Source organism: Podarcis raffonei, chromosome 16 (assembly GCF_027172205.1).
Source record: "Podarcis raffonei isolate rPodRaf1 chromosome 16, rPodRaf1.pri, whole genome shotgun sequence".
Lineage (NCBI taxonomy): Eukaryota > Metazoa > Chordata > Lepidosauria > Squamata > Lacertidae > Podarcis > Podarcis raffonei.
Genome location: NC_070617.1, coordinates 458,518 through 473,374, shown reverse-complemented (window position 1 = coordinate 473,374; position 14,857 = coordinate 458,518). Strand labels below are relative to the sequence as shown.

General features: G+C 48.8%; 2 protein-coding genes across 2 annotated transcripts in view; one reads left to right on the top strand and one right to left on the bottom strand.

Annotated features, from left to right (window-relative positions):
• LOC128404167 (zinc finger protein 391-like) overlaps window positions 1-14,857 on the bottom strand; it is an 86,702-nt gene that overhangs the window by 18,211 nt on the left and 53,634 nt on the right. The window lies entirely within an intron of this gene.
• On the top strand, window positions 2,749-14,824 carry LOC128404168 (uncharacterized). Its single transcript, XM_053369593.1, has 4 exons — window positions 2,749-3,030; window positions 6,951-7,283; window positions 9,703-9,969; window positions 14,561-14,824. The coding sequence occupies exons 1-4, from the start codon at window positions 2,772-2,774 to the stop codon at window positions 14,644-14,646; spliced, it is 945 nt and encodes a 314-aa protein (XP_053225568.1). The 5' UTR covers window positions 2,749-2,771; the 3' UTR covers window positions 14,647-14,824.

Below are 14,857 nucleotides of genomic sequence, written 5' to 3'. Positions count from 1 at the left end.
TGAAGCCATTTTTGACTCCCAAACTGACCAAATGTTTTCTCTACAAAGTCAAAGGAAAATGGAAAAGCCTCCCCACTGTCTTTTCCCTCACAAATCCTGTCTGAAAGGTATGTCTGTGTTTGAATAGGGTGTGAGCCTGTGACCTGGCTCAGGAACTAAGTATTGATCATTACAAAAGACTGGCCAGGCTCCCCAGGCAATCCAATCAAGTGACCATTCAATAGGTAACCTGCCAGACAGGAGGTAAACAAAGCACTCAGATTTCTGCTGTAGACCGCCCTTTCTGTGATGTAGGTATGATGTATCGGGGGGGGGGTGTCTTGAGCTACACCCCTTCTGTGATGTATTTATTATGTTTCTCGGGGTGGTCTTGAATTCCAGGGCAGGGAATTTAAAATGTCTATATAAGGGCAGGCACACTTTTGTTCTGGCTTCCTCCTCCTTTCCTGCGTGTGAGGGGGGCACCTTGTTGCAACAGAGTAATAAAGATCAGGCTTACTAGCTGCTTTGCTTCTCAATATTCTCTGGTTGGCCTCTATTATTTTCTCCTACCAATAGGGAACCTACATAAGGACTATATATGGGCTCTTGGATGCCCCATAAGGGGGAAAAGGGCAGATTTTTGTTTACAACACTAGGTTCTTAGGGGCATTTGGCCACTGTGAGGACAGGAAGCTGCCCTTTGGCTTGGTCCAGCAACAGCTGGGCTATCCTGTTCTTAGAAAAATAATCACAAGCCACTTATTTTAAAAAGCCAAGAGCCTGACGACAGTTGCACCGGAAGAGCAGCAATGTCATCTGTTTCTCCTGTGTCAGCCAAGCGAAGGATGATGTCAGTTCCAGGGAACTGTCTAGAAATTGCTGCTTATTGCTGATCCTGAAAGTGATTCTGGCCCTCATAACATTTGCTGCCTGCGCCCAGTTCCTCTTTGACTCCTTTTCCTGCTGAGCCTAAAAAAAAGCCCCGATTCTGGATCCCGTGATTCTCCCCTCCCTCTGGCAGTTCCTCTTTTTCTGCTGATTGGGGTGAAAAGGGGGAATTGAAAGATTTGGGCTTCCTTGAGCCTGTCTCTCAGGCCAGTGGTGAACCGGAGAAGCGAAGAGGCCAGGCAGGGTTCAGTGCGGATGCTGGGAGGAGCGAATCTCCTGCCTCGGGGAGGTCCCTGGTTCAATCCCTGGGGTCTCCAGGCAGGGCTGGGAATGGGTCTAAAAACCCGGACAACTGCTGCCCGTCCATGTAGACAGGACTCAGCTGGGGGCACCAATTGGGCGACTGAGCGGAAGGCAACTTAACTGGGTACCCGATGAAATTACTCAGAACCTGAGGAGTCACTTAGGATACTGCAAAGGGATTCTATAGATTCCCACCCCCCCCAACATATTTTTTATTAAAGATTTCTTGGTTTACAAAAGTATGTGCAATGTCTCTTTTTTCAAGTTACATTTTCTGCAAATCAGTTTCATTTGTTGAGACGTTAGTGTTACCTTAGGAAGAGGTGGAGGGGGAATGGGGAGGGGGGTTGGAGTTGGGGGGCGATGTTTCTATTTTACTTAACATATGGGGGGGTTGTGTCAGCACCGCTTGTGTGGGTTCTTTTTGCTATTCGCTTGTGTTCCTTTGGTGGTGAGAGAGGTTGGGGTTGGCCTAGGCCAGGCAGAGGCAAACTCAGCCCTCCAGATGTTTAGGGACTACAGCTCCCATCATCCCTGACCCCTGGTCCTGTTAGCTAGGGATGATGGGAGTTGTAGTCCCCAAACATCTGGAGGGCCGAGTTTGCCTCTGCCTGTCCTAGGGTGTGGTTGTTTGCTTGTGGTTGGCTGTGGTGAATTTTGTTTTCATGTGTGAGTGGGGTGGGTGGATGTTTTGGATCAGGTTAGCCATATTGATTTATATGCTGTTGGTGGATTCTTGTTGTTGTCTTGTTGGGCTGTGTGTGTGATAAAGGGGAGCCATACCGGGGTGAAGGCGTCTTCTTCCATTTGTCCCCGTTTCAGTTTCAATTTGTTGGTTAGTTTTTCTAATAAGGCTGTTTCCCATACTATTTGGTACCATTGGTCCATGCTCACTCCTGACAGGTCTCTCCAGTGTGATTCTATCGCTATTTGAACCAGCGCATTAAAGACTTTACTCCAGGGCACCAGACTCGAGTGGAATGGACTCATTGGTTATATGTCATAAACAGAAGCATGATGTTGCCTGGCACCCTAATCTCAGAGCGAAGTGAGATTTCAAGCGCTTACCCAGAGTTTGGTTTCGTTGGACTGAAGCACAGCAGATATTGTGGCGTCTTTGTAATAGATGGTCTGTTTACACATATACAGTACAGTCATACCTCGGGTTACAGATGCTTCAGGTTGTGTTGAACGGGTTACTTCCGGGTTCGCCGCTCACACATGCGCAGATAACTAAACCGCACTTTGCGCATGCACAGAAGTGCCAAATCGCAACCTGCACGTGCGCAGACGTGGCGCTGCAGGTTGCGAACGTGCCTCCCACACGGATCGTGTTTGCAACCCGAGTGTCCACTGTAACCTGCCCTTATGATGGAGGGGCTCACAGCATTAACCCCCCCCCAAGAAGGCCTTGCTTCTCTAACCGTCCTAGTGGATCCCAAAGCTTGTACACCCTCCTTCCTCTAGCAGAAATGGCAAGGACGTTCCTCGTGTGTGTGTGTGTGTGTGTGTGTGTGTGAGAGAGAGAGAGAGAGAGAGAGAGAGAGAGAGAGAGAGAGTTTCCTAAACCCAGAGGGAGGTCTCTGGCTACTGTGTCCATGGGGCCTGGTCACATGACCCCAGGGTCCACCCTGGGTGTCATCCGATGGCCAAGCCTACAAGAAGGGCGGGCAGGAGGAAGCCTCTCCCCATCCTTCGTTTGGCCAAGTTGCAGAAAAGGGAAGGAGAAGCAGGTGTCCCTGGCTGAGCTGTCCAGGCTCCTCACACGTTTTCCTTGGGGCCGATCTCTCCACTGTGACACCAACATGGATCCAGCGGTTGCCTTCCTCCTCCTCGGCTTCACCTTCCAAGCTACAAGTGAGTAAAATCCAGGTGACTCTCTGTTAAACTCCCTCTCTGTGTGTGTGTGCCATAATGCAATGCCCTTGCCTCTTCTTGCACGAGAAAACAATGTGTGTGGAGGAATAGGGCTCCCTGCTTATTCCACATTTATCCCCAGTTGCTCACAGAGATGTTAGACAATATCCAGTCTTTATTGCGGAAATTTTCCAGGTTGTTTTCAGAGAGGCTATTTGACAATGAGCTTCAGGCAGATTTGCTTACAGGGTGTTTATCCGTCTTCCCAATGGGCATTTGTTCATTCCACCCATTCCACAACCAGGAAAAAGGCAATTTCCTTTTAAAGGTGTATTTGCTGGGTGAGGGTGAACTATGATATCCCATTTGTATCTCACCTTTTCTCCAAAGAGCTCAAGGTGCCCAAAAAACACAAAACCCCAACCCCTTCTGACGAGCAGTTAACAAAAAGGACGAAATCGTGGCTGGTTAACTGCAACCACGGAATCATGGGTGGGGCATTTTCTCAGAAGCGTTGAAAATAAATGTCTAGTTATTATGGGGTGCTGAAGGCGCAATGAGTTGTTGGCTTTTGGTTTTGGTTTTTAAGCACACGTTCTGTAGACTCATAGAACTGTGGAGATGGACAAGACCCGAAGGCCACCCAGTCCGACCCTGCAACGCAAAAATCACAGAATCTGTGCCCAGAGGTGGAATTAGGTGGGCTTGTGAGTCCAGAAGGTGCTGGGGTCCCTTTGTCACTGCAAATCACCCTGCTATGCAAACAGCCCCAGAGGAAGGGGAGATTTTGGGGGTGGGAAGAGAACCAGGACTGCTGGTTCCCCAAGGTCTCATCTCTCGCCTTTGCCTGTAGCCTGATGGAAAAGCTGCAAATTGGGATTCTGGCCTTACGATGCTCGTGCCCACTCTTATCATGATGATGATGATGATGATGATGATTTTTTATTTATACCCCGCCCATCTGGCTGGGTTTCCCCAGCCACTCTGGACGGCTTCCAACAGAATATTAAAATACAATAGTCTATTAAACATTAAAAGCTTCCCTAAACAGGGCTGCCTTCAGATGTCTTCTAAAAGTCTGGTAGTTGTTTTTCTCTTTGACATCTGGTGGGGAGGGAGTTCCACAGGGCGGGCGCCACCACCGAGAAGGCCCTCTGCCTGGTTCCCTGTAATCTCACTTCTCGCACTGAGAGAACCACCAGAAGGCCCTCGGATCTGGACCTCAGTGTCGGGGCAGAACAATGGGGGTGGAGATGCTCCTTCAGGTCTACTAGACTGAGGCATTTTAGGGCTTTCAAGGTCAGCACCAACACTTTGAATTGTGCTTCTGGTGGTTCCCTGGCTGCGAGAAGCCAAGTTACAGGGAACCAGGCAGAGGGCCTCCTTGATGGTGGCGCCTGTCCTGCGGAAAGCCCTAAAAATAAATTATTATTATTGGTTCTGAGTGGCATTTGGCCACTGCAAAGCAAGAAGGCTGCACTGGCTGGGACCCTTCTTAGGTCCTGGTGGAACCTCCAGGTCCAGAGGCAGTCTATCAAGATTTCTAGGTCTTAAGGGCTTTTGCATGGCCACCGTGAGAACAGGAGGCTTGCTTTGATGGGCCCCCTTGGGCCTGATCCAGCTTCTGGGCTCTGGATTCAACCTGGATTCTTCGGAGATGTTCCTCATGGTTGTTTCTAGGAGTAAGAGGAACTGATCTGGAAAGATTTGGCAATGGGGTTTGGGTGTGTGCCTGTAAAACAAGCAAGGTCATCCCCATTAATTGCTCAAGAAGTATTGTGTCAGCTAGTGGCATTTTGAGAGAAGCATAACTTGACCGGGTGGTGGGAGACAACAACACGAAGCATCCTCTGTGGGTGTCAGACAGATGTGAGCAACAGAACATCCCAGCGTCAGCGGCACCAGGACCTGCTAGTCCCACCTCTTGTCCCCACAGCGGCCAGAGGGCTCTAAGAACCTAGGACCAGTGCTTTTTCTGGGGGTACCCAGGGGTACACGTACCCCTAAACATTTTGTGAATCTTTGTGCTTTTGTCCATTTATTGTATTTATTTTTCCTGACTTGAACTTTAAAAGGGTGATTTTCTTGAATCAAAATGAGAGCACCCCTAAACATTTTTTTAGGGCGGGGGAAGCACTGCCTAGGACTCTAGAGAGACTGCTTCTGGGCCTGGGGCCAGAAGAGGTTGGCTTCTGGATCAGGCCAAAGGGGGCGCATCTGGTTCTCACAGTGTCCAGCCAGAAGCCCCAAACTGGGAAGCCCAGAAGCGTAACTGCAGCAATCCCCTTGCAATTCCCAGCAGATGATATTCCCAGGTATACTGCCTCCAACAGGGGAAGGAGGAGACTAGGAGCCGTTGATGCTCTCTCTTGGCATGCAGCCAAGGAAAGGGGGGCAATTGGCAGGCCCCCAGCTGGCTCCAGATGATCTCCAGTCCTTTGTGCAGCATCAGTGACCTGAGCTTCAGCAGCTGGGGCAGGCTACTCAGCAGAGTGAACATTACACAACAGAAGTGGCAGAAGTTGTGTGAGCATATTTGCAAACAGTTTATTCAGCATGCAGCAGGACAAAAGGAAAACATGTCCAATCTCCTTGGTGTACAAGCAAGACAGCAAAAGCAAAAGCTATACACATACAGAAGTTCCCAGCAAGCTGTGCTGGAGTGTAAACAGACATGTGACATGCAACAATTCCACACGTGGAACGGAATATCCTCACACTATCCTCCATTTATGAGAGCCCTGCCTGTGTGCAGGATTGCAGGTTAAAGGTAAAGGGACCCCTGACCATGAGGTCCAGTCATGACCGCTCATCTCGCTTTATTGGCCGAGGAAGCCGGCATACAGCTTCCGGGTCATGTGGCCAGCATGACTGAGCCGCTTCTGGCGAACCAGAGCAGCGCACGGAAACGCCGTTTACCTTCCCGCCAGAGCGATACCTATTTATCTACTTGCACTTTGACATGCTTTTGAACTGCTAGGTTGGCAGGAGCAGGGACCGAGCAACGGGAGCTCACCCCATCGCGGGGATTCGAACCGCCGAACTTCTGATTGGCAAGTCCTAGGCTCTGTGGTTTAACCCACAGCACCACCCGCGTCCCATGTTCCCTGGACTCTTGCCTGGCGCCCTCCAGAACTTGGCGTCCTGGTGGCCCCGCGCCACTAGCCTCAATGGGTAAGATGGGCCCGTCTTCAAATATCTCAAGGGCTGCCCCAAAGAAATCAGAGCGGGCTTGTTCTCTCCAGAAGGCAGGACCCAAACCAAGAGATTCAAATAGCAAGGCAGGAGACTCCAATTAAGCATTAGGAAGAATTTTCTGAGGGCAGGAGCTGTCCAACAGTGGAACAAATTCCCTCATTGGCTTCTCCTTCCGTGGAGGTTTCTAAGCAGAGGATGGACGGCCGTCTGTCATCACATGGATGCAGTGGCGTAGCGTGGGGGGTGCAGGGGGGCAGCCGCACCGGGCGCAACATCTGGGGGTTAGGGTTAGGGGGTGCAAATCCACGGGTTAGGGGGCGCAAATTACTTGCCTTGCCCCGGGTGCTGACAACCCACGCTACGCCACTGCATGGATGCTTTAGATGTGATTCCTGCATTGCTGGAATTTGGACCAGAAGACCCTCATAGCCCCTATGATTCAACCATTCTATGAAAGGGGTGTGAGGAGATGGGGGACTTGGCTGTGCCCCCTAGGTTTCCCCCTCTAACTCCTCCCCATTTTGAAACGGCTTATCAGCTCATGTGCCTTCTCCCTCAGTTGCTTTGCAAGCCTATCTAACGTCCGACCCCCACTGCCCCCCCAAAAAACCCAGGTTGCTGAAACGCTCTGGTCAATGTCTCAAGCTGGTTCCTGTTGATGGTGTGTGAATCTCATCCTCTCCAAATTCACTTTCTTCCCTCTTCTCTCTCTCCTCTCCAAGGCGCAGACAGTCCTGCAGCGACCCACGCTGAATTAGACCCCAAAGATGTGGGGCACTCGGTCAGTCTTCCTGTTGTGATTCCAAAAGGGACCATTTTCTCGGGTCTCATGTTGAGGTCCACTGGCCCACCCAGCAAGGCCGTCGCTATGTGGGAGCAAGGGAAGCCCGTCACGGTCCTAGACCCGAGGTATTCCGAAAGGGTGTCATTCCTGGAAGAGGAACCTGCCTTCCAAATCCATAACCTCACCTTGGAAGACGGAGGAGGCTATGACATTTCGATGTTCACCCAGGAAGGCTCCAAGACGCTGAACCGCTACACGCTCTTCGTCTTCCGTAAGTAACTTCTAAGAACTGCGAATTCAAGCGCCTCCCATGCGCATTTGAAGTACCCGCCCCCAAGAATCCTGGGAAGCACAGTTCCCCACCCAGACAGCTACAGCTCCCAGCACATTGAATGAACTACAGTTCCCAGGATTCTTGGAGCGGGAAGTGATGCACGTTGAACGAGCTAGAGACGTATTTATTTATTTCATTATTTCATATGTACACCACTTGATTATTTTAAAAAAATGACACAGAAATCAAGGAAAAATCACAGCAATACTTCAACAATCCCATGACTGCAATCACGGAGCAGGGATCCTAACACCCCCGCAGGGCGGGCTCTCCATCGGGGGGGGGGGCGTCTGGCAAGGATGCTTTAGCAGCGATCGCTGCACTGCAGGAAGTTAGACTACATGACCCCTGGAAACTCTACGATTCTGTGACTAATCAAAGCTGTGTCTGGCAGCTACTAAGTTCAGGAGTTTTCCAAGAAATTGTCAGTTCCTCAACCGAGAAGTTACACCAAACTCGAGAAGGGAAGAAAGTTGGGCAGCTGCTTTTAGTTTTAAATGTTGCAGCAGCAGCTAAAATTATCCTTCTTCAGCAGATCTTATTTGCTAGATGCAACCCTCAAACTCTGAAGCAAAGAGAGGACAGGCAGCTGGTTGCTTGCTTTGCAAGAACGTACGTAACCCTGGCAAAGGAAAAGGGTGCAACATATCCTGGTTGTCAGGCTGCAGTTCAGTGGTAGAGCAGGCACTTCACATCCAGACGGCCCCAGGTTCCCTCCTCCATGGCATCTTGGGGGAAAGGACTCCTGCCTGAAATGTTGAAAAGTGGCGAGTGGCCACTCTCAGCGAGGTGTCTTCACCCTTTCCAGACCCAGGACTTGTGAGAATGCTGTGGATAGCAGGAGAGGATATATTGGTTATATATGATCCTTCCTCACTCACGCTAGTAAGTCAGTAGCACATTCCCCACTATATAGCAGGAAGCTAGCTGGTAGATTCATTTGAATCTCTGTTGTTTCTGGTAAATTCCTGGTGTTTTGTTTCTCCTGGTAAATTCCCCTTTTATTCCCTCTTAAAAAGAATAAAGACACAACGGTCTTCCCTTAAAAGTAACAAGGTTTACTCACATTCAGTCCACAGTGTGATCCCAAAGGCAGGCTTTAGCTTGTAGTTATAGATACAGAGTACGGTGTGGGTTCATCCTCTTGTGAGGAATGAGCCCATGCGCTGCTGGCTAAGAGCCAGCAGACAGCAAAAGCACCCAGAGAAGGAGAAGGGTCTCAAGAGAGCAGGTGGCTGCGGGACCGGTCCTTTTATGGGGTCTGCCAGGGTCACGTCCGTCTACCTGTTCATACGCAGAGGGAGGATGATCCAGACCAGGTGTCACAGGAAGTTATACTGGCTAGAGAAACACACACACACACCCCCCCGCGTGTCCCCTCTGGGCAAACAGGAAATGTTGAACTTGACTGCTACGGTGATGTTACATCCCACAGAACCCCCTTTCCAGCTGACACACACCTGGGACCCATTTCCTTAAGCCTTTTGCAAGACCTTGTACCACTCATGCAACACGCTGGCGGCTAATAAACACACGATAATTACCAAAATGAGTATACATTCTTTATCAATCTTCTGAGAAAATTACAAGACCTTATGCAAAGCCACAGGGACTTGCGAACTACCCTGCCTAAGATGAACTTATAATGTCTGATTTCAATAGATTTTTCAAGTGCTTAGCTCAGTCTTTTGTTTTCTTTATCTTCACAATACGAGAGATGCCAGCGACATTGTAGATAGATGTTAATGAACATCTATCTACAACTTCGCTATTATCTCTCGGTATTGCGAACACCAAACTTACCTTTTGTTGGTATTTTCATGAACTTACCGAAAAAGATAAAGAAAACAAAAGACTGAGCTAAGCACTCGAAAAATCTATTGAAACCAGATATTATAAGTTCATCTTAGGTTGGGTAGTTCGCAAGTCTCTGTAGCTTTGCATAGGGGCTTGTATTTTTCTCAGAAGATTAATAAAGAATGTATAATCATTTTGGTAATTATTGTGTGTATATTAGTCGCCGACGTGTTGCATGAGTCGTACTATTTCTGTCAGCAGCACAGGTGGCATATTTCTAGCGTTATTGTTTTTGCCAGACCTTGGCAGCGCCCACCTTGGATCAGGCCCCGACCTGTCTCTGCGTCTGCCACCTTCCCGGGGAGTCCGTTCCACGGTTGAGCCGCTCTTCGCACCAGGAACTTCCCAATGTTTAGTCTGGATCTCCTTTCTTGAGATTTGAATCTGTTGGTTCGTGCCCTGCCCTCTGGGGTGGAGGGTCGCAAGCTGGCTTCACCTTCCGAGAGTGGAAGATGGCTGTGATTTCTTGACCCTGTCCCTTGACCCTGTCCCGTTTCAGACATCAACATCACGGGACAAAGGCTGGCCAACAGCTCCTGCGACCTCAATTTGCTGTGTGAGGCAGGAGCTGGAGCCAAAGTTCGGGTGACCTACTCCTGGAAGAATACAAAAACGGGGGACACGGCGTCTGACAACGCCAGGCTGCACCTCACCTTGAACGCCAAGAACAAAGAGGACTCTTACACCTGCTCCGCGCAGGCCTTGGGGACCCAGAAAGCTTGGGAGGTCTTGCCCTATGCTTCGTGCCCAAAATCTGCAGCTGCAGGTGAGTAATATTTTGATTTATTTCCCGCCCGTTGCCGTCACGTCCTACCACTCAATATTGCAGTGGTTCAGAAGACCAAAGACGGACACCATAACCTGTGGTCGGTCAGTCGGTTTTATTGCACATAGCCAAAGGCTGCCGCAATGTACACAGGATCATTCAACAATTAAAAGAAAATATGCTGGATTAATACAAAAAACTTAAAGCATTTCTATTATCAAGACATTACCTACTCTAAACAGAGCTATAAAAGTACCTTAATATACAGGTTAAGACATTAAGCAATACATTTTATAGACTAAAATCACCACATGGCCACTAATATATTTCAAAAAAATGTTAATTAATACAATGTGCAATCATATTCGGAGTTTGGTGATAAAGATAAAATATAGCTAGATGTAAAGGTAAAGGTAAAGGGACCCCTGACCATTAGGTCCAGTCATGACCGACTCTGAGGTTGCGGCGCTCATCTCGCTTTATTGGCTGTGGGAGCCAGCATACAGCTTCCAGGTCATGTGGCCAGCATGACTAAGCCGCTTCTGGCGAACCAGAGCAGTGCACGGAAACACCGTTTACCTTCCCACTGGAGCGCTACCTATTTATCTACTTGCACTTTTGTGCTTTTGAACTGCTAGGTTGGCAGGAGCAGGGACCGAGCAACAGGAGCTCACCCCATCGCGGGGATTCAAACCGCCGACCTTCTGATCGGCAAGCCCTGGGCTCTGTGGTTTAACCCACAGCGCCACCCACTTCCCACATAGCTAGATGTAGGTAGGGTCAAATCTATTCATCTCCTTTACAATTGGTGGCTATCTTGGCTATATAATTTGCTCTAATTTTCCTAGCGGCTGTTGCGAAGAGTGCTACAGGCCAGGTCACATACTTATCTGTGTCTGCGAGGAGATATCAAATCATGTCAGAGGGGTTCTGGCCAGGGGACCTTGTCATTATAGGTGCTAAAAATCCTTTCTCCTGCTTCATTATATAAGAGGCAGCGAAAGATATAATGCATAAGGTCCTCTACTTCAGGACATCCCCTAATGCAAACACGTTCGTTTGTTGGTATGCCTTTGGGTCTCCCATCTCTATAAGCAGAGCTTATTGTATTTAATTGTAACTCTGTAAAAGCTTTCCGAAGTTGTACAAAAGTCAGTTCACTGAAATAAGGTGTATGTTTGTGGGCCTCTCTAAGTTTGAAATATAATAGGGTGTGTCATGTACTGAGTTGAACAGGATCCAAAATGCAGCAGCCTGATTGGTTCTAGAACAATAGGGTCCAGAATGCAGCAGCCTGATTGGTCCTAGAACAATAGGGTCCAGAATGCACCAGCCTGATTGGTCCTAGAACAATAGGGTCCAGAATGCAGCAGTCTGATTGGTCCTAGAACAATAGGGTCCAGAATGCAGCAGTCTGATTGGTCCTAGAACAATAGGATCCAGAATGCACCAGTCTGATTGGTCCTAGAACAATAGGGTCCAGAATGCAGCAGCCTGATTGGTCCTAGAACAATAGGATTCAGAATGCAGCAGTCTGATTGGTCCTAGAACAGTAGGGTCCAGAATGCAGCAGTCTGATTGGTCCTAGAACAATAGGGTCCAGAATGCAGCAGTCTGATTGGTCCTAGAACAATAGGATCCAGAATGCACCAGTCTGATTGGTCCTAGAACTATAGGGTCCAGAATGCAGCAGTCTGATTGGTCCTAGAACAATAGGATTCAGAATGCAGCAGTCTGATTGGTCCTAGAACAGTAGGGTCCAGAATGCAGCAGTCTGATTGGTCCTAGAACAATAGGGTCCAGAATGCAGCAGTCTGATTGGTCCTAGAACAATAGTTGTTGTACTACAACTTCCATCATCCCTGTTAACGGAGAAAACTGAGGGCTCCCTTGGACAAAAAACAAGGACCCCAGCCAGGAATCCCGGAGCAAAACAGCAGCCAGTCGGCTTGGTCTTGATTGAAGACTGTCCAACAGGACTCCCACCTGCCACCAGGTGGAACAAGATGGAAGCCCCAAACAAGAGAGAACCCAAATTTTTATTAGCTGCTAATCCACATGTTACACCCCTCAAACTACATCACTCATACATCATGGTTACATCATGAAAGGGGAGGTTTGGTGGCCGTAATCTGAGCATCCTGGACCCTGCCCCATGGTTCCCCTTGCCCTCCACCAATAAGTGGAACAAAAGAGATATTTACATTTCCCTGTTTCCCAGCCGAGTTCATCACACCCTTTTGTCTCTATCTGGGTTTGCGATTTCTGGGATGGCTACCTGTCTGGCACATCAGGATGCCAGGAATTATCCCTCAGACAGAGGGGCTGCTGAGTAGCTGAGCTCACATGTCTATAGAAATTTCTGAAGTTTCCCCAGTGAGCCAGTACAGAGATACATTGATCAGCGAATTCTTACATTTGGTATCGTGCAGCAAAGGCCCTTTGAATGGATAGGAAGAAACTGATGAAGTGTTTTGTGGGGACAAGTCACAAAAGTGATTGTGCTGATTTTGGTAGTGGGCTGCATGTGCACGAGATCTGCTGGAGGGGCAACACCCCCCCACCTATACATAAATTCCTGCAACATGAGGGTGGAGAAATTGGGGTCACTTTGTGTTATAATTTGAAGCTGTTTAGCCCAGGAGCCGAGGTCTGGTGCAATTCAAGTTACAAATCACAGCCCAGGCTGCACCTCCAGATGAGCTGATATGCAGAGAAGCTAAAGAGAGACCATCAATGACCAGAAATATTTTTGAGATTTCCACATCTCATCAAAATAATAATACTAGCAATCTTATCCTGTTGGAGCATCTGGAATCCAAACTATGCAGCAAATATTTGAAATAATCAAGCTTGCCAAATGAACATTATTATTTCCCCTTTTTGGAGAATAGCGCATTTGTCAGCTGGGCTGAGACGATGGCGTCATTTCTGAAGTGCGCCGCAGCAAATGTTCCCTCTCCAGAACCCTTTTAGCCGTTCCCCTGCATTATTCATTGTAATTCATTATTTGGTATTCATCCATTCTTTTTGAAGTCATTTAAGTCATTATTTGCCTAACCCCTGGAACACGGGGAGGCTGTTGGAGAGAGAAAGCAAAAAGGTAATTATATCCGCCATACCAAGCAAGCATGTATGTGGCGTCTGGGGGCTTCTGCGAGGTTTATTTTAATTCATTCATTTCATTTAGAACCAGCTCATTCTGAAAGCCATAGGTGGCCACCTGGGAAGGTATTTACGGGTTGGGATGCGGGTACCTGGATGAAGAGCCTTTTCTCACACGTCCTCTGAGCTGAATTCTCCTGGGGTGGGGTGCTTTTCCTGATTGCCATCCCTCTACCCTCTGAAGTTCAATGGGTAGGGAAATAATACTGAGATGGCCCTTTTGTGCTCCCCATCCCACCCCTAAATAATATGTAATAATAATTTATTACTTTTACCCTGCCCATCTGGCTGGGTTTGCCCAGCCACTCTGTGCAGCTAAAAATACATTACAACCTCAGTCATTAAAAACTTCCCTAAACAGGGCTGCCTTCAGATGTCTTCTAAAAGTCAGATAGTTGTTTATTTCCTTGACATCTGATGGGAGGACTTTCCACAGGGCGGGTGCCACCACCGAGAAGGCCCTCTGCCTGGTTCCCTGTAACTTGGCTTCTTGCAGCGAGGGAACTGCCAGAAGGCCCTCGGAGCTGGACCTCAGTGTCCGGGCAGAACGATGGGGGTGGAGGCGCTCCTTCAGGGATACTGGGCCTTTGAGGCCATTTAGGGCTTTCAAGGTCAGCACCAACACTTTGAATTGTGCTCGGAAATGTCCTGGGAGCCAATGTGTTATGTGGTCTCGGCGGCCGCTCCCAATCACCAGTCTAGCTGCCGCATTCTGGATTAAATTTAGTTTCCGGGTCACCTTGAGAGGTGCCCAACCCACTAAGGAGGATAATAACGCAATAGAGTGGTACCTTGGGTTACAGACGCTTCAGGTTACAGACGCCTCAGGTTACAGACTCTGCTATCCCAGAAATAGTACCTTGGGTTAAGAACTTTGCTTCAGGATGAGAACAAAAATCGCGTGGCGGCAGTGGGAGGCCCCATTAGCTAAAGAGGTACCTCAGGTTAAGAACAGTTTCAGGTTAAGAACGGAGCTCCGGAATGAATTAAGTTCTTAACTCGAGGTTCCACTGTACAAAACAGTGACGATTAATTGCACATTTCCCCCCAAAGCCAATTTATTCAGCAAAATGGATGAATCTGATCCAGTGAGACAGGTGTTTCCAAGTCTGATATTCCTTTGCGCCTCCACCTGCTCCTTCTGTTGTGGCTTCTCCATCTAGGCCAGCCTCCTCTTCTCACAGTGCTCAGCCAGATGCCTGTGCGAAACCCACAAGCGGGATCTGAGTGCGAGAGCAACTCTCTCCCCTCCTGTGGTTCCCAGCCACTGCCACTCAGAAGCATCGCAGAGCCATCGTGGCTGGGAGCCCTCGAGAGCCCTCTCCTCCTCCGTGAATTCGTCCCATCCTCTTTTAAAGCCACCCAGGTTGGTGGCCATCCCTGCCTCCATTTAATCGGGAACATCTCCCCCTTTTTGTCTTTGCAGGACTTTTTGCGGCCAGCCTGTTCTTCTTCCACGTTGCCAGAGCTGTTTTGGCACCTGCCCTCATCACCATCTTCATGCTCCTGTAAATAGCCAGTGGCTCTGCAGCTGCTTCCTGAGCAAAGTGTGGAAATCCAGCCTCCTCCTCTCGTTTTCCAGTGCTCCCACTTCTCGTCCGCCCCTTGCTCTGGTTCCCCTTTGCAGTCAAACCTCAGTTGTCAAACGTAATCCATTCCAGAAGACTGTTCAACTTCTGATTGGTTGCAGGAGCTTCTTGCACTCAAGTGGAAGCTGCGTCAG